This window comes from Saccostrea echinata, unplaced genomic scaffold (assembly GCF_033153115.1).
Source record: "Saccostrea echinata isolate AGI-Se365-2 ecotype Australia unplaced genomic scaffold, CSIRO_AGI_Sech_v1 ptg000056l, whole genome shotgun sequence".
In the NCBI taxonomy this organism is placed as follows: Eukaryota; Metazoa; Mollusca; class Bivalvia; order Ostreida; family Ostreidae; genus Saccostrea; species Saccostrea echinata.
The window spans coordinates 13,252,892-13,276,514 of record NW_026889805.1 but is presented as its reverse complement, the minus strand read 5'-3'; the positions used below and the strand labels follow the sequence as shown (position 1 = coordinate 13,276,514).

At 34.8% G+C, this 23,623-nt stretch overlaps 2 protein-coding genes across 2 annotated transcripts in view; one reads left to right on the top strand and one right to left on the bottom strand.

The window, feature by feature from the left end:
• Positions 1-3,731: 3,731 nt before the first annotated feature.
• The window catches only part of LOC133173859 (uncharacterized), a 75,408-nt gene continuing 55,516 nt past the window's right edge, over positions 3,732-23,623 (bottom strand). Inside the window, exons 34-51 of the mRNA XM_061308932.1 lie at positions 23,344-23,476; positions 22,880-22,950; positions 22,340-22,535; positions 21,712-21,867; positions 21,385-21,474; positions 20,881-21,005; positions 20,481-20,691; positions 12,256-12,435; positions 11,782-11,919; positions 11,602-11,668; positions 11,418-11,509; positions 10,076-10,173; positions 9,488-9,611; positions 9,222-9,361; positions 8,839-9,031; positions 6,639-8,665; positions 6,464-6,551; positions 3,732-5,890 (exon numbers count right to left, since the gene is read on the bottom strand). Of these exons, the coding sequence (XP_061164916.1) occupies positions 5,744-5,890; positions 6,464-6,551; positions 6,639-8,665; positions 8,839-9,031; positions 9,222-9,361; positions 9,488-9,611; positions 10,076-10,173; positions 11,418-11,509; positions 11,602-11,668; positions 11,782-11,919; positions 12,256-12,435; positions 20,481-20,691; positions 20,881-21,005; positions 21,385-21,474; positions 21,712-21,867; positions 22,340-22,535; positions 22,880-22,950; positions 23,344-23,476 (4,276 nt within the window). The 3' untranslated portion in view covers positions 3,732-5,743. The remainder of the gene's footprint in view (positions 5,891-6,463; positions 6,552-6,638; positions 8,666-8,838; positions 9,032-9,221; positions 9,362-9,487; positions 9,612-10,075; positions 10,174-11,417; positions 11,510-11,601; positions 11,669-11,781; positions 11,920-12,255; positions 12,436-20,480; positions 20,692-20,880; positions 21,006-21,384; positions 21,475-21,711; positions 21,868-22,339; positions 22,536-22,879; positions 22,951-23,343; positions 23,477-23,623) is intronic.
• LOC133173241 (angiopoietin-4-like) lies at positions 14,061-18,015 on the top strand. Its single transcript, XM_061308219.1, has 3 exons — positions 14,061-14,277; positions 15,084-16,537; positions 17,300-18,015. The coding sequence occupies exons 1-3, from the start codon at positions 14,078-14,080 to the stop codon at positions 17,908-17,910; spliced, it is 2,265 nt and encodes a 754-aa protein (XP_061164203.1). The 5' UTR covers positions 14,061-14,077; the 3' UTR covers positions 17,911-18,015.

Genomic DNA, 23,623 nt, shown 5'->3' with positions numbered 1-23,623 from the left:
CATCTGAGTTATTACATTTTTGTCGATATCAACACAAAATGTAACAAAACAAAAAGAAATAATGCATTGTTTTTTGGTCAGATATTAAGATTATACATCGACTGAATAAAATGAATATGTGGCAAAAAATACTGATTTAAGGACACACGCAACGTAGTTTGAACTTTATAGTCTTTTTCCCTGGAGTTGAAGAGTTCCAATACTTAAAGGAACTGTGTGCTACATTTTATTGTCTATATATGCTGTTGCGCACTTCTTCTAGAAGAAGTCTGGATAAACAAAACATCTAGCATATATGTTTAGTAATTTTTGTAAATTTTTCTTTGAATTATACAAAAATTTTCATCATTTGATATCTTTTCAAAACCCCTGGTAATGCATGCTGATTTTTTGTCTACGAACATCTGATGGCACTATAATCTTAAATTAAGAATATCTTGAAAAATTATCAGTAGGTAAGGTACGTTGTGTATGTCCTTAATATTACATTCAGCTTCAAGATCAACGCAACAGTTTTATGGGTTAAAAGTTATATGTTAGCACGTATTTCTGACTAGTCTATGTTGTCCCACAACACAAGACTTCGTCAAGGTTGATTTAGTTTAAATTAAATTAATTAATTAAATTGTAGAAATAGACTTTGAGTAGGTTTTTAGTTTTAGTAATTTGAAAGCGAAACCACTACACAGTCCCATGTTGAAAATTCCAAAGGAAGCTTCATGCAGCGCTACCTATATTTTTAAAATCTTCATCACTGGCAGATTCACTTGTCAGAGCAATTATTTAACAGCTGCTGCAGATCAGATAAAAGTAACTTTACCAACCTTTGACTTATGAAAGTTTTAAGAAATCATAGTCTGATATGTGAACTATTACTTGAATGTTATTTTCAATTTGGCAAGAAACAACATGCAATTTTTAAATTCTGCATTACATTTTGTATAGATCTATGTAATAACTATGTTTAGTTTAAAGCTTTTTATTTACTGCAAGGTAATGACTGACACTTTTGAAATATCGGGATATATTATCAAGTTGCTTTCATATGCTTTGCTGTTTTTGAGAAAATTTTTTAAAGACTTTTCCTATGTATTCCTATGTAAAACTTTGACTACCTATTGTGGCCCCACTCTTCCTTTGGGGATCTTGATTTGATCAAACTTGATTCTACACTACATAAGTATGTACCCTTGGAAGAAGCATGGCCTTTCATTTGAACAAACTTAGAAATTTCCTTTACCCAAGGATACTTGTGGCAAGTTTGGTTGAATTGGCCCAGTGGTTCTTTAGAAGAAGTCAAAAATCTCAAAAGTTTACAGACAGATGGACAACAAACAAAAATGTGATCAGAAAAGTTCAATGCTGACAGACAAAAAGTTTTGCCTCAGGTGAGCTAAAAAGTAATAATCCCAGTTTATTATATTTTTGTGTTGTTACAGGCTTTCTGTTGTTCAAGTTGGATAAAAATCATGAACACCAAGCAGTAGGAAAAAACAAGAGGCCCATGGGCCAAATTGCTCACCTGCACACTTTGGCTAGAAATAAGTTCAGTATTGAAAAGTTTAAATATAAAAGTAGTCCTGGGGGATGATTTGAACAAGCTAGAAGCGACACACCTGAGGATGCTTCCTATTTCTCTGACTAATCATGGTTTTAGTAGATTTTTCAAGAATTTTTTTCCTATACATTTGATCTTCTATTGTGGTATTGCTATACCCCTGGGGACATGATTTGATCACAATTGAATCTACACTACCTGGGGATGCTTCTGAATTAATATGACTAATAATGGCTTTGCTGTTCTTGAGAAGAAAGTTCTTTATTGATATACTAGTATCCTTTATATTCCTTTTGTATAACTTTAATACCCTCTCTACTCCTGGGGTGGGTGGGTGGGGGGAGGGGGTCATGCTTTGAACAAATTTAATTCTACATTACCTGAATATTATTATGACTAATCATGGCTTGGTTGTTCTCGAGAATAAGATTTTTAAAGATTTGTTCCTATGTATTCCTAAGGAAAATGTATTCCCACCCTAACACCAGGGGTCATGATTTGAACAAATTTGAATCTACACTACCTGAGGATGCTTCCATATAAATATAACTGATCATGGCTTTGCTGTTCTTGAGAAGATTTCTCCAAAGTATTCCAATGTCAAAAATTCGATCACCCTTTGTGGCCCCACCCTATCCCTGGGGGTCATGATTTGAACAAATTTGAAACTACACTACCTGAGGATGCTTCCATATAGAAAGGACCAATCATGACTTAACTGTTCTTGAGAAGATTTTTAAAGATTTTTCCTACGTATTCCTATGGAAGACGGTCATGGTAGCTCAGTCGTTAGAGCGCTCGCTCCATAATCAGAAGGTCATGTGTTCGAATTATGGCCATGACTGCCCTAAGTTGATATAAAATAGGCAGCAACTGTTCCTTCACCAAGTGCTCTGCACTTTGGAGTGAAAGTTGTGGGTCTTTCAGATGAGACCTTAAAAACCTAGGCCCCGTGTCACGGTGGGCATTGGCACGATAAAGGACCCTCACTGCTCAATGGCCCCGAGTGCCAAGTAAAGCCCTTCACCGGTATATGGTGATGTCTCTATATGAGTGAAAAATTCTAGAATGGGACGTAAAACAACACAATCAATCAATCAACATCCCTATGGATAATTCTGATTACCCATTGTGGCCCCACCCTACCCCTGGAGATCATGATTTGATAAAAATTTGAAGCTACACTACCTGAGGATGATTTCTTATCAATATGACCAATCATAGCTTTGCTGTTCTTGAGAGGAAGATATTTAAAGATTTCTATGTATTTCTATTTAAAACTTTGATCACCCATTGTGGCCCTACCCTACCCCCAGGGGTCATGATTTGAATAAATTTGAATCTACAGTACCTGAGGATGCTTCCATATCAATATGACCAATCATGGCTTTGAAGATTTTTAAAAAAAATTCCTATGTATTCCTATGTAAAACTTTGATTACCCACTGTGGCTCCACCCTATCCCTGAGGGTCATGATTTGAACAAACTTGAATTTACATTACCTGAGGATGATTCCACATTAGTTTCATATTTTCCAGCCCATTGGTTCTTAATAAGATTTTTCAAAGATGTCATTAATTTTTTCACTAATTATCTCCTCTTTGAAGAGGGTGTGGCCCTTCATTTGAAAAACTTGAATCCCCTTTAGGCAAGGATACTTTGTGGCAAGTTTGGTTGAAATTGGCCCAGTGGTTCTTAGGAAGAAGTCAGAAAAGTGAAAAGTTTACAGAAAGACAGACGGACAGAGAGACAGAAGGAAAATGGATAAAATGTGATCAAAAACTCACTTGAGCCTTCGACTCAGGTGAGTTAAAAACATATAAAAATTTATATGCTAAAATATTCTTAAAAGTTTTGTAATATGTGAATTTGAAAATGAAATTCTTAAAGTAGATAATTCATCATGAATCCAGAACATGACTTTAATCAAGAATAGTGCTGAAACAATGCGCGTCTGTGATACATTCTGTATGGAGAACTGTTGGAATCCCAGAATAAATCCACAATTACAGCTGATTCATCATCAGGAATGCAAATGATGTTCACCAGTGTATATCATGCATCCACCAATGTATAATATCATGCATTCACCAGTGTATAATATCATGCATTCACCAGTGTATAACGTCATATTGAGGCAATGAAGGTTCAGGAACAATAAAATTTCCAGACTTAGGTATCAACATCTTTAATATATAAAATCAACAATGTTTTGCAACAATTGTGTAAAAAGCTCATTTGATCATTTATCACTCCCAAAAATAAATATGCCAAATGGACACTGCATTATTTTGAATTTTTATGTGTGTTTCTTCATTTTCTGAGTCACTGAGCATATGAGAGAGAAGAAAAATGTCATTGATACAGATAGTTTGCATTCTACACACTTCAAAACTGGGTCAAGGCCATCACCATGACTACAATATTTGCAATAAAAATAATGCCACTAGTCACTGTACAAGAGATTCACATGATAGAAGCTAACAATGAACACCAAAGGCAAAATTTAGCACGGTGTTCAAAAACAAAACTCAAAAATTTCAATATATTTACACAATGAACATAGACCATTTTAAAAAAGTGTACTTGCAGACATTTTGGGTTCTGTTATAATAATCTTCCCAATTAAAAGCTGTATTACCCATTCATCATATCATGCACATAAAAATAAGATATAGTTCAATACATAAAACAAAATACCAGCAAACAGAGCTCTTTTTCATTCATTGTTAAAAAAACCTTTTCTGATATAAAACAAGTATTCTGAAACCTGATATAACAATGCAGTATCCTAAGAAACATGAAGTCAAGATTTTGAAGTCCAACACACTTTTAATCTATGTTACATCTGTAAATAGGTTAAAATATAAAAATTGCACTAAAATGTCTTGTTTATTGCACTATTTTGGGGAAACATGCATGTACATTTTAAGTATAACTATAGTTGGTCAACAAAAAAAATATATTATTATTGGCTTAAAAAAAACATAAGCCAGGGTCCTGTTGATGTACAAGTCCCTTATCAAGCAAACACCCTATCAGACTTTATCATGTTAGATTAGCATATACACAATTTCATGTATATTGCAATACCATTAATATATCCTAATAAATTCAATTGTCAAAAACCTTGCACCTTCAACTACTGTAAATTCAGAAGAAACCACAAAAATTTAAAAACAAAACATTTATAAAAATCCTACCTACTTATATTATACATGGCACCTGTTATACTATGTAACAAATATAGTCTTCTGAATTTACAGTTCTAAAAATCACTCTTAAAAGAAGATTCAAATTTGACTCCATGGAATGTGTAAAAAGGTGCATATGGAAATTAATATAATTATTTTGAAAATTTGAACTGTGTATAAAAATATGTAAGAATTAATTCTAATTGCTCATGTGTGTGAGATAAATTTGAGTTCAGAGTTCTGAAAATTGTCATAATATATTGTCATAAATGATATGCCATATAAGATTCTACATGTAAAAGATGTGAAATGGATAATTTTTTGCACTGAAAATTTCTTGACTGTATTGATATGGCCATATGCAAAATATGCCACAGTGTTTTTCTTCAAATGTAATGACATGCTGTTCCACACTATTACAGTATAATACATCATTGTGTTGTCACAATAACACACAATCCCCTGTTCTGCCTTTGCACAAGTTATCCTACTTATAACAATTTTCTATGAGTAAATACCCATTAACAATATTCAGATGTAACTCATTTAATTTCACTAACAGTGCATAATTAGGACAGCATACCAGTTTGTTGAATGAACACAGGATGATACACTGTGACAGCACAACACCACCTTATATCTTTCTGTGAAACAGATTGTATGTCATACAACAGCTCATCTTAAAAATGCATTCTTGTGCTTTTGCACATTGCCCTACTTGACAGAAATCAAATTTGCTTACCATTATCTATAGACATTTCATGGATTTGATAAAAGCTAGATTTCTATATCAACATTGATTTCAAGCAAATACTGATTTAAGCACATAATTCATTCCTCTCTTAACAGTGATTCAATGAACGAAATGTGAATCGAAAATCATTTGTTGAAAATCCAAGGTAATGGCAAAATAGTGATAACATGGCAATTACTAAAGTGTTGAGGTAAAACACCTTGTACAAACAAGATCTCGAAAATCGTAGGTCTGTCTCACTTGAGTTGTGAAGACACACTGTGGAAGCTCTTGGTGCTGGCCTGGGAGGAGATGCTGGATAGCCGTCCCCTCATGTAGCTAGGCAACCGAGTTAACTTGGTCTTTGGACAGATCTCTAAGACTGGTTCGTTGGTCCAGAATTTCTGAATAAAATTTAATCACATTCTATGAGAGTATTTTATATAAAAATAATAAAATAAAGTTCTGGTAGTAACAAATGCCGATTGATTAATACCTACTCCATAAGACAAAGCAACGTAACATTTAATTCATTGCACAATTTAATAACAGTGAAATCATTCCAAGCTCTAAATACTGTAAATGTCCTTTTTCTGCTGGGTCACAATGCTGTGGAATCACAATTTCTATTCAGTCTGTGGGTAGAAAATTATGCAGATTTCTTGGATCGTTATTTTTTTATTTCTGAAATTCAATTTAAGTATGCTGTGACAAATTTCCGCAGATATTGTGTGACCACTAAGTGGAAGAGAGAATGTCTACACTACTGCAGTTGTACTTATTTTCTCATGATTTTGCCACTTTGTACTGTAATAAGTGACAAATTTTGAACATGCAAAAATATTGTTACTGCCCCTTGCTCTCTTCTCCAAATGATTTCATGGTACAACAAACTAAAGCTGGAAGGAAATAATATGAGGTGCCTCCAGAGGTGTTTCAGTAAATCTTGAATCAATAAAAATTAAATTTATATTAACCTCATTTGGTTCTCTTCTCCACTTCAAGACAGATTCATCATCTCCATAGCAACCAGTAAAACTCAAGATAGATGGCTCACCACAGTTTCTGAAGGTGATATTAAGAACTGATATTTAAAACAATCTTTGAAGTTATATTCATTAAAATGAATTCTTTAATGAGTAAGAAATGTACCTTGTTTTCAAAAATCCTCTGACAGGTTTATCAGCAATTTTGACCTTGACCTCCATGGAGAGTTCCACCACACAGAGAGCCTCGGCCAAGCTGCTGAGCGAATTAGAGCTGTCAGTGTGTGTGATATAACTGCTTATGTTGGCAAATTGTTGACCAATGAAGTCCTGCTCTTTGACTGAAGGGGTGGAGATGTTTTCATAACTGGACCACACAGAGCTGGGTCTGCTACTGATACTGGGGGTCCTCAGAAAGTCTGCGACCCTCTGGTCCATGGAGCTGCGGGGACTGCTTGTACCGAGGTCTCCAGGGACAAGCTCTCTGGAGACTCGACCCACAGACTGGTGTCTACTAGCTAAACTAGGAGTCTGCATTAACTCCAGGATCTTGGGGCTGGAGGAGACACTGGATTTACTGTTGTTGAGGGACCAGTTATCCAGCTTGGACATCTGGGCAATCAGTCTGGTTTCCATGTCACTAGATAGTTCACTGCTGCTCCTTCTGACCCGACTTGACCGTCGACTTAAATCACCTTCAACATCAGTCAACACCTGCATTTCAGTGAATTCTAAGTAATACTTGGCCTCCACTGCATTAGATTTAGACATCTGTGTTGGTCTGTCACTCTCACTGCTTGTGTCAAGAGTTCTATCCTCAGATTTCCTATGCCTCAACACTTTGGACATTATTTCAGACACACGACTGCTTCGTCTCTCTTTGTCCACATCAGAATGATTTATGCTGGTACTTGTATTGCTAGTATTTTCACTCTTTGGTGTCTCTAATACACTGTCTACACCATTACATAAAGCCTCTTCAGAAGTTTTTAACTGATCAGGAGTGCCTCCAGTGATGCTCTCTGACCCTGTGCAAAGATTCTTCTCAATGTTTGAATGAAACTCACCCTCTTTCATCTCTTCATTGTCAGAGTCACATGTTTGGGAATCATCTATAGAACTCAGCCAAGAATTGACCTTATGATGACGAGACATGACCTTGTTGTCACATGAAATAGTCTCTTTTAGAGCCTCTTTCTGATAATCCTCACCTGTGACTGGACTCTGACCTGTTTTACTGACCGAACAATCAATGAGAAAGCCACAGTCTTCCTTCTGATCTGAGTCCACTGACTTGGTGTCCAATCCATTACAAATTGAATTGTCAAAAGTTAAACATTCACAAGATTTTGTCTTCTTCACAAGGTTCTTCATAGCAGTGTCCAAAGAGCTCCTTCTTTTCACATCAATCAGTTGCTTAAACAGACAATCCAGATTCTCTTGACTAGCGATATCTTTATTTCTTGTGGACCACTGTGTGTTTGTGGTAGGTAGGAGGTTGGTAGGTCTGACAGCCTTTGTCTGTTTTGGTGAGAGATCCACACCATCTCTTTTGTCCCTGTGGACAGTGTCCAATGTACAGGGAACCTTACTCTGATGTACATCATGTAGAGGTTCACCCAATTCTTCTCTGTCTGAGTGATAAGTACTACTGCTCCCATCACTCTCTGACTCCATTCTCCCAATCAACATTTCCTCCATTTGGAAGTCCACACAATTCACCTCTACTTCTTTCTGTCCATTCATAAGTACTTTTTGGTCTGTGAGTTTTTTGCCACACAGTGGTGGATGTCTAGGGGAGGAGTTTTTAGGAGTTAGGCTTCCTGAGGATTCTGCTTCAGAACTGTTCAGAATTTTGCTCAATAAGTCTGATTTTACTGGCAACACAGGCTGATGTTCCTCTTTATGCAGTCTTGCTTTAGGTGATCTCTTTCTGATTTGCTTGCTACAGAGAACTGGCGAACTCTTACTCTTAATGACAGACCTTGTTTTAGAGATGGGGGTAACGCTTCCAGAAGATGTCACTTTCTGACCTGTTTCTGTTATAGGAGAAGCATCAGTTGGAGTTTTCAAATTCAGATGCTCCAGAATTTCATAGATGATGAGATTGCCTTCCCCTGTTCCTACCCAGACTGTCGACCCAAGGTCCATAATGGCTGTAATCCTTGCTCGGTTGAAGTATGTGTCATCTTCCTAAAATAGAGAGCCCCAGTGGTGAAATAAACAGTCTATCTATATGTCTAGGAAGAGGTTAACATTATTTAATTAAGTATTGTACATTATAATAATGATTTGTGATTTAATACTGAATTAGTTTTAGGAAACATATTACAAGATGTGATAAACAGTATAATCGATCTGGTAACCTTTCTAAGCTGTGGGTATCTGTCTGTCCTTGTGTCATACAGTAACTTGCAGTTGAGGTTTTTGGGATCCCACAGTTCCAGGATTGAGGATCCTCTAAGAGTGATCCAGATTCCATAGTCCCCCGGCACCATAGAGAGGATGTGGTCATACGGATTAACGGAAACATGGAAATTGTCAATAGGATCCAGAGTCCTGTACAGAATAATTAAGATTGATTACTGTACACTGCATGTTAATCTACTCTTAATACTTATATGTATTTCTGTTTTATATTTATTTGTACTGATGAGCTGAAAAAATCTGAGAGTTAATAAAGAACTGAATGAAAGAACTTAATGACTTTTTATGTAAGAAATGTTACAGTTAAGGTGAATACTTCTACCTGGCCTGAATGACATTGACACTGTTTCCACTAGCACACCATAAGAAATCATCTATCAGCAGGAGACAGGAAATGGGAGCTTGACCAATGGGTATATAGAGCACATCATTACTGGGGAACACTTTCCTTATGTCTTGTTGCTGTAATAGGAAATTCTCATAGCATACTAGATAACTTAAAAGTGAGGAATCCTAAACATTATATTTTATTATGTGCTAGAGAGACACGAAGTGAGATAGATGTCCTTGACATAACCTTGACCTTACCTCAGTGACTGCCAGTGTACCGTCAGCCAGGCCAGCAAATGTTCTCACAAGCATGGAGTCATCGTCCTCAAAACAGCACAAGGAGAGAACAGCATCATGTAGAAGTAACTCCCACAACCTCTCCCTGTATAAAAAATCATCTGATTAAACTCCCACAACCTCTCCCTGTATAAAAAATCATCTGATTAAACTCCCACATCCTCTCCCTGTACAAAAAAATCATCGGATTAAACTCCCACAACCTCTCCCTGTACAAAAAATCATCTGATTCAACTCCCACAACTTCTCCCTGTACAAAAAAAAAATCATCTGATTAAACTCCCACATCCTCTCCCTGTACGAAAAAAAAACATCTGATTAAACTCCTACAACTTCTCCCTGTAAAAAAAATCCTCTGATTAGCATTTAATTATTATAAAAAAATTTCTAACATTTAAGAGTCTGCAGTGAGGATGTTAATATTAGTTTTGTTTGAAACTAAATACTATTATAGTGTAGGAACTAAAATTAATACATATGCAGTCAATTTATAATGAATAAATACATGTACATGCAGGTTTAAAATTTCAATAATGTGAAGACAGATACCTTGTCTTTGAGTCATAAGCATACAACATCCAAGAGAGAGTTCCAATCAACACAACATTGCCCGGGGCATTCTCCATACACATCACACGTGAATCAAACTGTTCATATATGGCAGAAATGAATTATTTCAAATTTTATTCCTATACATGTAACGGGGATGTACTTTACGAGGGTTGTCCGTAAAGTTTGTGGACAAGCTAAATTTAAATAAAAGTTGCGTCATAGATATTTATTATTAGCATATTTATAATCCTTTACTATATGTGAATTACAAAATGAAAAATTTTATTCAGTTTTAAGTGTATAATTACAATTATGACTTCATTATTAGACTTGGGATGGTGACCTGGAACACAACAAAGTTTTTATTAAAAAGTTATTTATCACTTTATACATTTCATTTGTATTTTGTAAAATTCTGCAGAAATTTGGATGGCTTTTACATTATAAGGTTGACAAAAATTATAATGTCAAACCTGTAAAATTTGAACGTTCAAAGTTTCGAAATGGCAGAGAAATCGAGGTCAGAGTTTATTAAGATAGGATCGTTACTGTTCGAAAAAGGGACGTTTTCGGAAAAGGTTGAGCAGAGAGTAGTGATAAAATTTTGTGTAGACATCAAAAAAACACCAACAGAGACCCATAAATTCCTTAAACAGTCGAGAAATCATAGTAAGTAATCTATTCTTTAGTGTTTAAGTGGCACAGAAGATTTTCGGAAGGAAGGGACAGTTTACTGGATGACATGCATGAAGGAAGACCATCTTTCTGAGATTGTAGTGCTGTAAAAAATGAAGTTCGTGACTTTGCCGTATTTCCATACATACAGTCGTTGTACGTGGACAGAGGTTTGATGATTTGCAGGATCTGAGACAGGAAGTGTTAAATATCATTTTGCGTATGAAACCAGAACAGTTTGTGCACATTTTTGATGACTGGTTGAAGCGACATAAGTAATGTGTTGAGTTAAACGGTGACTACATGTACGCTGAGAAAACTTAAATGTATTTAGCTTTTGATGTCAAGTAACATCAAGGATTTTCGTTTTAGTGCTCCGGGTATGAGTGTGCATCTTTTTTTGTATCTGATTAAATATAAATATTTGTGCATTGTTTGTGATTAAAACTTGCATATTAATAAAATGAAACATGAATTTAATGAAAATAATAGTTTCATATATTTTATCAATGTTTGTCAGTAATTATCAATGTTGTCCACGAACTTTACGGACAACCCTCATAATTGTGAATTTTTAAATGGAAGATTAAAACAAAATTTTACTGATAGTACATATATATGAAAATAATCACAATGAAAAAAATATGTAACCTAAATCACTCACATTCATTCCAAGGTCATACATGACCCCTTCCTCACAAGTGACCTTGCATATCCTGGCAGAGTTTTGTTCCCCATAAGTTAGCCACACTTTCCCTATATAAAAAAAACAGATTAAACTTATACTCTGAGATTACAATCTCTTCACAATTTCTTCTCCAAGTACCAGACACTGAAGTAGGACCTACCATCCTCTATGACAACAGCAGCACCAAGGTTCTGATAGTTCCCACTCTCTGATTCCATACTCATGTACTGTTTACAACAGAAAGGTTGATTAGGATTTGTAAACAAATTAGGATATCTCAATTGTAAATGGATAATAGGAGGAACAAAAGCATTGTTGAGTTCTGTGTTATAAAGCTCACCATGTGCTCTCTCTCAGCATAGGCCAGTCTCTGTAACTCCTTTCTCTTGTTCTGCTCTTTGAGAGTGTTCAAGTAGCATGCTTGTTTTGTGGAGATGTCCTTCCTTCTTGGGAAAGGTTTCAGACCATCAAAAGCAACCTTCAACAACATAATCATTCAAAACAAATAATAAACAATTAAAAATCAAAACCATATCAAAATACCCAGGTAAGAGGAAATACCAAATGATAGATAACTTTATTTGTAAACTAGTATATATTCTTGATATTCTAAATATGAAGCCCTTTAAGTATTCAGCAAAAAAAATTAAACTTTTATCTACACTAATTGTTCTAGTAAATTCAAACTTAATCATTGATTAATACTATAAATAAATTTATGTTCACAAAAACTTTATTTTTGTATAACTACTTACTTGAGACTATCTACTCTCATGAAAATAAGGTTTTGCAAAAATTTGTTGATCTACAGTACCTTGATAAGTCCATCTGCATCAAACGTGAGCTTGGCTGCAGCTTTAAGATGCCTCATTATGCTTATGGTGTCTGTCTTCTGTAGGATTTCCTTCTCATGCAGTTTAAGGATTGCCAGAGCAAATCGAAACAAAACCTTGGGGCCCTCTAGTAGGAAACAGTCCCATATTCGAAGGAGGGTCTGGGTGAGAGAAATGAAATACACAATATATAACACGAGTACGAGTAAGCGTCTTAAAAACTAGAAACCATACTGGAATACAGAACTGATGGAACTATGGAATATCATGCTGGAGAAAGAAAATACATTTATTAAATGCAAGGGTAAAAGGAACGTTAAGTCAGCTTTACATCAACATTATTGGCAAGCCAGGAATATGTTTGATAGAACACTAAGATGTATAGAGCCCCCTTATAAAAAAAATCTAAAGCTATTGAAATTGACAAACTTTCAACAAATAACCCTAACATGTTCTGGGAAATTTTTTGATCAACACAGAGGCCCTTTCCAAGGCAGGAGGCAGAGCACTTGATAAAGTGATTTCCAAAATCCAAAATAATAACAATTTTGGGATCAGTGCATATGAAAAACTCTTCACTTCGTGTGTTTTTCCTGTTTCTCTTCTTTCTCTCTTTATAAAATATATTTAATAAATATTTAATAGTTAATTTCATTTTTGGAAGAAAAAACAAAAACACCTTAGTTTTTACTCCTTTTAGGACAGTGCTAAGGATTAAAACTAATCATGAAAGATTATGCCCAAATTTGTAGGGGCAAAAACTAAGCACTTGATTATATACTTTTGTTATTGAAAGCAGTCAGCTAAAAGCCACTTAATTCAGGGTCTTGAACTGCTTTAGGATAGAAAATGATGGTCACATGTCCCGTTAGACAGGGAGATGCTGAATGGAGGTAAAATATGAAAGCTTCTTTGAAAGAAATTATGACAAGAAGTCACTTAATACAAGTGGTCGCTATGACAGGTTTAACTGTATTGTGTAAATAAATTCATCATAAATACTTGGTTTCATGTGTTGTTGCTTTAAATCAACATGACCTTATAAAAATTGAAATAAAACTAGAATGATCATAAAATCAGATGCCCTCTCACATCTAAAAAATACCCCATATTTAAGTGCACAAAAAGGAATGCATGTTAATAGACAATTTCCATTAGCAGCTTATTGACAATAAACAAAGCTCTGCCTGTCTTTGTTAAAGTTATCAGATAAAGATTAATTTAACATGCACCGCTTGGAAGGTGGTACCTCTATTACCAAATTACACGATTTGTCAAGAAAATGTCTTAATACATTTAAAAAAAAAGCTTCATTCAAAAATCTAATATCTCACTGAAAAATCAATACACTAAAAAAAACTGGGACCAGCTAGGTCACAATCAGCGGGTTATAGGGGGGCTGGGTCAGACTTATATCTCATCACCCTGACTGATTAAATTCTCCCAGAATGCACTAGACAGGCCTAATTCATCAGGAGATATTTTCTTTCAAACTTCTATGCATCCAATTAGTGGTATCTAAAGATAACAAAGACAGCTCAACTTTTGTCCTTCATTTACTACACAAGCCTGACAGAGAACAGGTGATAGGAGGGATAAGGAGATAAACTGAGGTTAGCTAAGGACAGATCCAGGTATCACTGACCAGGGGGTGTCCACCCAAACATGTGACCAACACTGATCAGCTCAAGCAAGGAAACCAGGAACTCACAGGACCAGTTATGTGGATTGATAGCCTTCTCCAATTAATCAAAATGGTTCAATGGCATTAAAGAGCTCTGATAGTTTTATTTCATAGACAAAATGTGGAACTGTTTCATGATCTTGGGTGCATACTGTGCTTTATATTGTGCAGCAGAAGCAACCATTAAATACAAGGAGGGAGAAAATGTCCATTATGTTCCTATGACAATAAAGCCATCATCACAAACTCTGTTGGAAACTGACATCAAAATTCTAAAGGATCAAATCAGGTCACTTTTAAAGCAGAGAGAAAATGACAGGTATCTATAAAATTCTTTATTCTTTATTCATATTATCATATTTAATGTGCAAAAGATATATGTTAAACATTTCATCATTAAATTATTCTAAATATATAAGCAAAAAAAAAAAAGTTTGTGAAATGCTTTGTAAAAGAAATTGCTTTATTTTTTGGAAAAAGTCAAGAGCAATAATGATTAGGGTTGTGAGCATTGGCTTCTTTTCTTTGGTAGTCAGTGATAAAGCACTGTATCACAGCATGTGCTCCCCTTGTGAACTGTCAACACTCTATTAAACCTCTCATTTATAAAAATGTCTCAAATTGTGTTTGTTCAAAATTTTCAAGATATTGAAACCTTGTAATTCCTTTCACTCAATAGTTCTTGAATTTACAAAAAAATCAATCTAAAATTGTCCCCTACAAGGCTGTATTCTGAAGCTTTCCTTTCTCTTAATTTCCTTTGAAATATTACGATTGAGATGACTTGCTGATTAAATTGCAGCTGTGTAAATGCACATACTTCCTAAAGGACAGGTGCTCTTTTACAACATTATTCATGGCTTTATTGTGTGTGCAAAAAAAAGGCATCATGGTTTTTAAAAACTTTACATTCAGAAATATTGCTCTTTCTACTGTGTAATTGTTGTTTGAAAATTGACTGGTTTTTTTTGTATGTTTTTTTTTAATTTCAAATGTTAAAGTTTCACCAAATATGAAATTTATACGTTTATTGCTTTAACACACTTTGGTTTTGGCAGCAAACTTGTAATCTATTCCTACTCTGTAAGTGAACACAATTGAATGAATTTTCTCTCTGATTAACAGAGCTAATATTAAAGAACTTGAGAGAAGAACTATTGAAAATCGAGATGCTTCCATGAAAAATCAAAAAGAGTTGGTTCAGTTGAAGGCTCAGGTGTCAGAGTTTCTACCCAGACTGACCACAATGGATGCTAATATCAAGAGTGTTAAGTTAGAGCTTACTAACCTGAACAACCTCCAAAAACAGAACAAGCTAAGTATCAAAGAATGCCAGGCTCAAAAGGATAATCTCAAAAGATCAATCAGAAAACTGGACAAAAAGTTCTCTCCCTTAATCCGTAAAATTACTGAAAAATGTGGGGACTTGTCGACTAAGTTAGATACATTTAGGTATGAGTATCGAAATACAACAGAGCATTTTGTTAGAAGGCTGGCTAAAGCTGAGGTTAAAATTGAAAGCAAAAAATCACAACACAAATCAGATATCTATGCTACAATGAAAGAGAAATATGGAAAAAGGAAGAATTATCCTGATCTGGTGAACACCAATGAAGTGGAGGGGTCAGGAGATATAGAGGGGGAGTTTATAAAAGCAGGGGACCCTAGCAGTGCAGTGGTTGAGGGAAGTGGGGGAGGGGGTAACACACACTCCCCATTGTATCTCAAGGTCAAGGACTTTATTACTGAAATTTATGACCGTGACCTTGAAATCTCTAGTCTTCATGAAATGTTCTTTGATATGGAAGATCATCTGGAGAAAATAGAAGAAAGGATGAGATCTATACAGCTGGGAAACTTTATGGAGAGATTACAGAGTTCCCTGGTGAACTTCACACAAAATGTGATTACACTGGAGCAGTGGAAAATAGCTAGCTCAGACATTGTGAACTCTACCCAGTACAATCAGCAGAAGATTCAAGAAGTGACTAGGATGATACTGAATAATACTCAACACATACATGAACTTGAATGGAAACTTACTAATGCTCAGACATTATCATACCAGCAGTTTAGTTTGCTTAGAATGCATGTTATACAACTAAACAACACAGTGCAAGATATCAAGGAAGACTTAATGAAACGTAAAAACAAATATCCCAGTCATTCCACTAATACTAAAGCCCAAGTATCATCTCCTCAGCTTAAAACTCTCTCTTCTCGGGTAGAAGACCTCGCCTTACAAATTATCTATAATGAAAACCGCATCTCTAAGTTAGAAATTGAAGCACTTAATAATTCTCTCTTTGAATGTCGTAAGTTCAATGCTGACATCTATCAGGACAGCAGACTCCTGTTTCTGGAGAAATCGCAACAGCGTGTACGTGAAGATTTAGTAAAAATGCGGGAGATCACCAGGAAACTAGATCAGGGTTTATACAAAGTCTACCTCAGCTCAAAGAACAATACTCAACTCATCTCAGCTAATGGAGCTCATCTCAACCAACTCAGGTACTTCTTACCTTTCATCATAGAGACTCACAAAGAAATGATCAACTTTAGACTTCATCTACCAAAAGGTGAGCCTTGTTAAATAGTGGCATAGAGTCATTTTTTCTTGTATATCTAAACATTTACATGAACAGTAATACACCATCATATCAACTGGAATAACTTTAATACATCTTTGACTTGTTATGGCCTGAGCAGAGATAGACTGGTATTTCCTGTCTCTATCATACAAAATCCCCCATATCAGGCAGGCAGGCCAGTCAAAAGCAGCAACTTTGCACTGTTAGCTTTTAAAGCAACACTTGGGCGAAGAGAAAATTTGGACTGTGCGCATTGATCCAAATGAATTTTTTCTGTAGTAACCTCTGGACTTGCAATCCTTTGCAAATTGCATCATGCTCCTAACTAATTTCTTGCAGTAACAACAAAAGTTCACCAAAAAATAAAAAAAATCACCATGATTTAATGGATTTAGCAGACAGTAGAGACATAAATACCATATGTCTCTGCAGATAGATATTTGCACTTTTCAGACTTTGTTATGGAAATGCAACTAACATATGATATCATGTGACATTACAGACTAGTCCTTCTAAATGTCTCTTGCGGTTTGAAGAGGCTGACCTAAGTTTAACAAGAATAGGTATCATGTAATACCAGTAAATACACAACTTCGCTCATGTCAACGGTCGCCCCATCAACATATCAGTGATTTGATGATTCATTACTTTGTAGTACTTGATGACAAAACATGTCTTTTTTAAGCAAATTTTTGCTAGAGTGTACATTATAGTCTTGTTTGACTGTCTCAGTGAACTTTTCTCTTGTAGACTGTGATGAGTATTATAGACAAGGCAGCAGACTCTCTGGAGAATACATTATACACCCACTGTACGCCAACATGTCAATCAAAGTTCACTGCGACATGGAGGAGGGAATCGGAGGTTGGACTGTAATACAGAACCGCTTCAATGGCAGCGTCAACTTTGCCAATGACTGGGACCTGTACCTTCGGGGATTTGGTCGAGCTGATGGTGAATACTGGCTAGGAAACCAGCTTATCTATTACCTCACAACTCAAAAGAAAAACTCCCTAAAGATAGAAATGACTGATATCCATGGCAAATTATGGGTGGCAAATTATGACACGTTTTCTATCATTGATGATGAGAAGTTCACCCTTTCTGTTGATGGTTACCATGGTAATGCCACTGATGGGCTGGGCTATGCCAATAGAATGGGGTTTAGTGCGATAGATCGGGATAATGATGGAGCAAGCTCTCACTGCGCTATGTTTTATATGGCAGGGTGGTGGTTTAAACATTGTCACTATGGTAACCTTAACGGTAGATATGACCTTGGAATGGTGTGGTATAATTTTGACTCAGATGAATGGATACAGCTAAAAACAAGCAAGATGAAAATTATACCTAGAAATTAAGCTAAAATTCCAATACCTTAACTACCTCAAACAATGAAAAATCTTCATTTAATACATAATTAATTTCCTGTACAATTTGACAATAAATTTAATAACATAATCAAGAAAAGTAGTTGTTAATTTCTTTCCATATGCTTCTTTTTAAATAAAAGTAGGTCAAGGTCATTCATCAGAATCATGAAAGTATAAAGAATACATGATTTGGCTATTATAAATAAAATCAGATGGGGATTAAATTAGTGTTATAATCTAAGTCTCTGATCTGCAGAAGATGTTATGTCTGTGAAGAGATCTGTTATTAATTTATTTTTCACACAAAGCCTGCTCACTGACCTTCATTTAGATCATCATTCAATTTTGACAGGTATAGTGGTGAAATCATCCTTACTTAAATTTCAAGTTAAAAAAAAAAACAAACAAGCACATGTACAGTTAAATGGTTCTTCATGCTTTCTTTGTTCTGTTTTCTTAGACCTAAATATTGGTCTTACATGCGGGTTTCTGTGATTCCATATTTTATTTGGTGAGTTTCTGTAAAGACAGATATGTGCACTGCCAGAACAGCCTGAGGTATATATATCAGTATTGTAGAACTTGCTGATCTTTCAATATCCACTCTGTACTCTATATAAAGGTCATGTTCTCTTTTATTTAAGATAGCACTAATTCAGTTGAATAATTAACACCATTTTCAATATCTAAGGCTTGATTACACTTGACAAAAATAAAATTAAACATAGTGTACTTGAGCTATTTGAATAAAGTAAAACAAGTACACTGTACATGAATAGTATATCATATACTTATAATGATAGGTAAATTGTCAACAGTTTTCTTCTGATAACCTATTTACTTACTGTCACCTCTGTTAAGAACAGATATATGTAAATAGAACAAGAACGACCTTTATGAATTACAGTTGAACTTCAGTATCTCGAACACGGATATCTCGAATACCATGGATATGTCGAAGTGATTTTGAAGTCCCAATCCCTTATTCCTTAAGTATTTTACCCTGGATATCTCGAATCCTCGGATATCTCAGTTTTTTCTCGGTCTCATGGAGTTCGAGATAACTAGGTTTGGCAAGGTGCTTCTGTGTATCAGTTAAGTTTCCAGAGTAAACCAAGAAAATTCAAACAGTTGAAAGGTCATCAAAGTTTGGTGTACTACAAACTGAAGATTTTTTTTTCATCAAAATGAGTCTGTGTGTTTAACTTAAATATGTGAAATTATCAGTGCAGGGTTTGACATTAACATTAGTCTGTTAGTCTCAGACTAGTATATTTTCATTCGGACTAATAAAATATGTGGCTAATTAGTCCAAATAGACCAATAAAAATTTCTGGAATACAAAATGAATTAGATACCAATGTTAGATTCTCAACTTTTACGGGAAAATTCCGAATGTATCTTTAGCGTTCTAGATTCTTGGTGGATAGTTAGCTAATTTGAGTCAATTCAGCGATTGATTTTACAACTGATTGATATGAAATTAAACATCTATGCAATCACGATTAAGTATGACACATAAAAGAAAGATGTCAAATGGTTTGGATGTAATGTATAGAGAAAAAAGGACAAGATCAGGAATACGATCGTACTTCCTGATTTCAACGAATCTGTGGAATAAAACACTTCATGTAAATGCTTTATTTTTAAAAAAAAAAGTATAAAAAGTACATTGTAATATTTACTTTTAAATTAATTGTTACAAAACATTCATTTTCTTTTTCTTTTGACGGACTCATAAAATCATGTGCGGACTAGTTTAAGTAAAGAAGCAATAGTCTGGTCGGACTAATGCCAAAAAATATTAGAGTCGAACCCTGCAGTGGTGTTGAAAAATGATTGATGTGAAAAAAAGAAGTAACATAAAGACAAATCTAAATAGAAGGTCAAGGTCATAAGATATAGTTACTTAGAAGAAAGAAGGATAAATACCATATGTAACCACCAAATAGGTTGCAGGTCGCATTAATCGTAGCCATTTTCAGAACCATGTTCTTTGTGTTAATAATAAATACTATACAAGATATTTCAGTTTGAAGGCACATGTCTAAATTTCTCAATATACGTATGACAACACCAGATCAATACACAGAATATACAGATTTTTCTACTGTCTTAATTGATCTTCCATTATGTTATATCTATTACATAATTAAGAAAATACTTCAAAGCAATTGATATGTTATGACTCACAGTGTACGTGTACTTTTCATGTTAACTTTGTTTCTTTTCTTCCCCAATAGTTTATGACATAATAAAATTGATTAAGTGAATCCCCAGATGTTGTCTGTTTAAGTAGAACAGACTAAATCTATGATCTCATTTAGACTCTTTAGCAGGCTGTGTGTTTACACTATCTATAGAGATTTTCACCTACAGCTGACCTTAACAAAAGATTTATACTGTTAAATAAGTTAAAAATTAGACAGAAATATTGTAATACACACTCTTTATAAATCATGTTGTAATACAATAATATATTTAGTATATTCTTATTTTTTTTTTATACACAATGCTGGCATTAAAAAAATATGAAGTTCATTCTTTCAAAACATTACCTGAAAAGGAACAGCATCAAAGAAAATGGCTAGAAACCAGTTGAGGGTGACAGTGGAGATTTCTATATCAATGGACTCGAGATGACGACTTAAGTTTGGAAGTTTCTCCGCGAGGAGATCCTTGAGGACTTGTTGGTCTGACTGAGCTCCTATCAGATTCTGATCAAAATAATGGCAGGGAAAGTACTTCTCTGTCACTGCTACCAGGGTCCTGTAACATGTTTTAAAAAAACTAAAATTATTGTAGCAGAGAGAGAGAGAGAGAGAGAGAGAGAGAGAGAGAGAGAGAGAGAGTCTTGTAAAATGTCAACAAAAGCAATTATAGCACAGAGAGAGAGAGAGAGTATTGTGTTAAAGGGGAATAACTCTTTTATATTTGTAAAATATACATAGTACTTACCAAAATGCATCTTGAGCCTCCATAAAAATGAGGGCTAGTCCTACAATGAAGTTCATGCCCTGACAATAGCCAATGGTTGGGTTATGAACACAGTAAGCTAACAATACATCCTGTAAGTCCATAACCTGCAAGACATGAAGTTAAAAGATCTAACTTTTACAGTATGATATGTGTGTATTGACCTCAAAAGTTATGTAGTCCATAAAAGAGTATTGTAGGAAAAGTAATCATGAAAAATATGCAACCCTGAACTGTAGTCTCAGGGTGGCCAAAGTGTCAAACAAAGAGCTATTGTTTCTGGTCTGCTTGAGAGTTGCATATTGAACTGATCTGATGTATAAGGTTCGATTTGTGGCAATTAACGTAATGTTGGGGCTTTAAATCATTACATATAAATGTATACCATGTACATTCATGATTTTCTCAGTATATTATGAAGCAATACTTAGTGGTAATTATTTTCATAATAGTGTCATCAATCAATGACAAGGGCAGATAACTCACCCCTTTACAGCCTTGGGAAGAGAATTTCATGTTACTCGGCATGGTCCTCATTAAGTCAAGAGATATTTGCTTCCTGTAGCGAGCAGCCAACTAAAAGTTAGTCAAAAAATCATACTCCAGTCAACAGTGTTTATTAAATCCATAAAAGTTTTTTCTACATCAAATAAAAAATGAAATACTTTTTTTTTTTTATAAAGTTTAAATGTTATACCTTGTAATTCTAATATTTAAACATTTATCTACAAAATGGAATATGTGATAATAAATCTGTTGCCCTGTCACTGCTTGGTTTAAATAATTGGAGGACATGGTGACAGGATACTGTACCGGAGAATCTGGTAGCATATTACACAAGTTCCTGTAGTAATGCTGTCCCTTGGCACTCATCACCTCTCGTACCTGCCAGTGTACCAGCTGTCTCCACACCTGAGTTCTAAATCGGTCAGGAATACCACCACGACATAGGCTCTTCATGTCCTTCAACTGTCAGTCAACAACACATAAATTCGTTTTCAAGTCAATCATATCTCAGAAAACTATAAATGTTACTGTATTGGTATATATACATGTATTAATTTTTCTAATCCTCTACTTATTATGGTACTTGAAAATTCAGTATAAATTTGAAGTATAAATTTTCAATCAGTTACCAGTTCTATTATATTTCTATTCATTACAATCATTTAAATTGCTTCCAACTTGCTATTATGTCACAGTAGTAGGAAAAGAGGAATGAATAAAGAAAATATATGGCTGGAACAGGAATCGAACCTGGGACCTCTGTATCACTGGTTAGATGTCTAACCACTGAGATACCCAGGCCAATTTCCACGGTCCATATAGCCCAAACTAGTATGTTCCTTCCTCCTTAAACAGTCTTTGACATTGATACACATAACAACACAAGTTCACCTTATAGCCCAAACCATTACACATTATCTAAACTTTTACACACATGGCTAGCCATAGATTTTCCATGCAGCCTCATGAACTGAGTCCATTTTTTCTGGTGTTCCTCGTATGAGCCAGCCTGCATTAGATAGTGTAAGGTCAGTTCCTGACACAGGTAGTGGAGGAGAAGTCCATTACAAGAATCCTCAAACACATGTTTAAATCCATAGCTGTCCACATGAACCTCTCCATTGGCTAGACTGCAAGTCAAAGGGATTTTGAAGTCTGGTCAAAAATTTCAATTTTACAATGAATACATGATTGCTTTCAAAGACTTGATTGTTGCAGTTCTATATCATTACTGTAAACCAATTATTATTTGTGTCATCTTTTATACATGATTTGTTAGTTTAAAATCAATCCACGAAGATTAATTTCCGCGACTGGGGAAACATTATCTACAAATACAAAGCAAAATAAATGGTTCATGGCGATTAATATTCCTGAGTAAATGTAGGTCGCAAAACTCATGAATATTTCTTGTACGTGAAATGTTGGTTTACAATATTTGCACTAAGGGGAATAAACAAATTTCAAAGATTACCTTTCATAAGTAGGAAGACTTGGATTAACACTTCTGGCTTCCTCTAACAACTTCTGAATTTTTCTCTTATGCTAAAATTTAAAAAGACAGAAATGAACACTATGAATACATTGTACATGAAACACTGGTAAATTTGTTTCTTTTCTATCAAATAAGTGTAAGGTGCATGCTCTTTATCATTATTATGTAATTGTAGTCAGCATGGAAAATTATATGCTGTTAATGTGGTTATTAAATTGATTATTTGACAAGACCTTAATACAAATTTAGCATGTGGAAACCTTGATGATATACTAAAATTTAATATTTCTATAAAGCAGTGATAAGAAATTTGATGGTTGGACATTCTAAAGATTTTAAGTCAATCCTCAATTTTGTCGGAGTTTCCACTTTGTCAATGTTTCCAAATTAAGAGTAAATTATTTCATGACACTTTATGCACTCTTTATTGTGATGTTTCTTACCCTGTCTCCTCCAAACAAAACTAATTCTGCATCATCTATTGTATCACAACCGGAAAACCGGATACTGGACTGGATCAGAGAAACATAATCCAGACGCCATTTCTCTATCTCAGCCTCAAGAGCCCGCACTTTACTGAAATGCATCACAGCATTCAGAATAGAAATTCTTCATTTCACTATCTACTAGCTGACCTAAAATATTCCAGTATGTTTCATACAGCTAACATGCTGAAGACACCTGTTAGATTTAGATGACTCACAGAATGACTATCATTCTGTG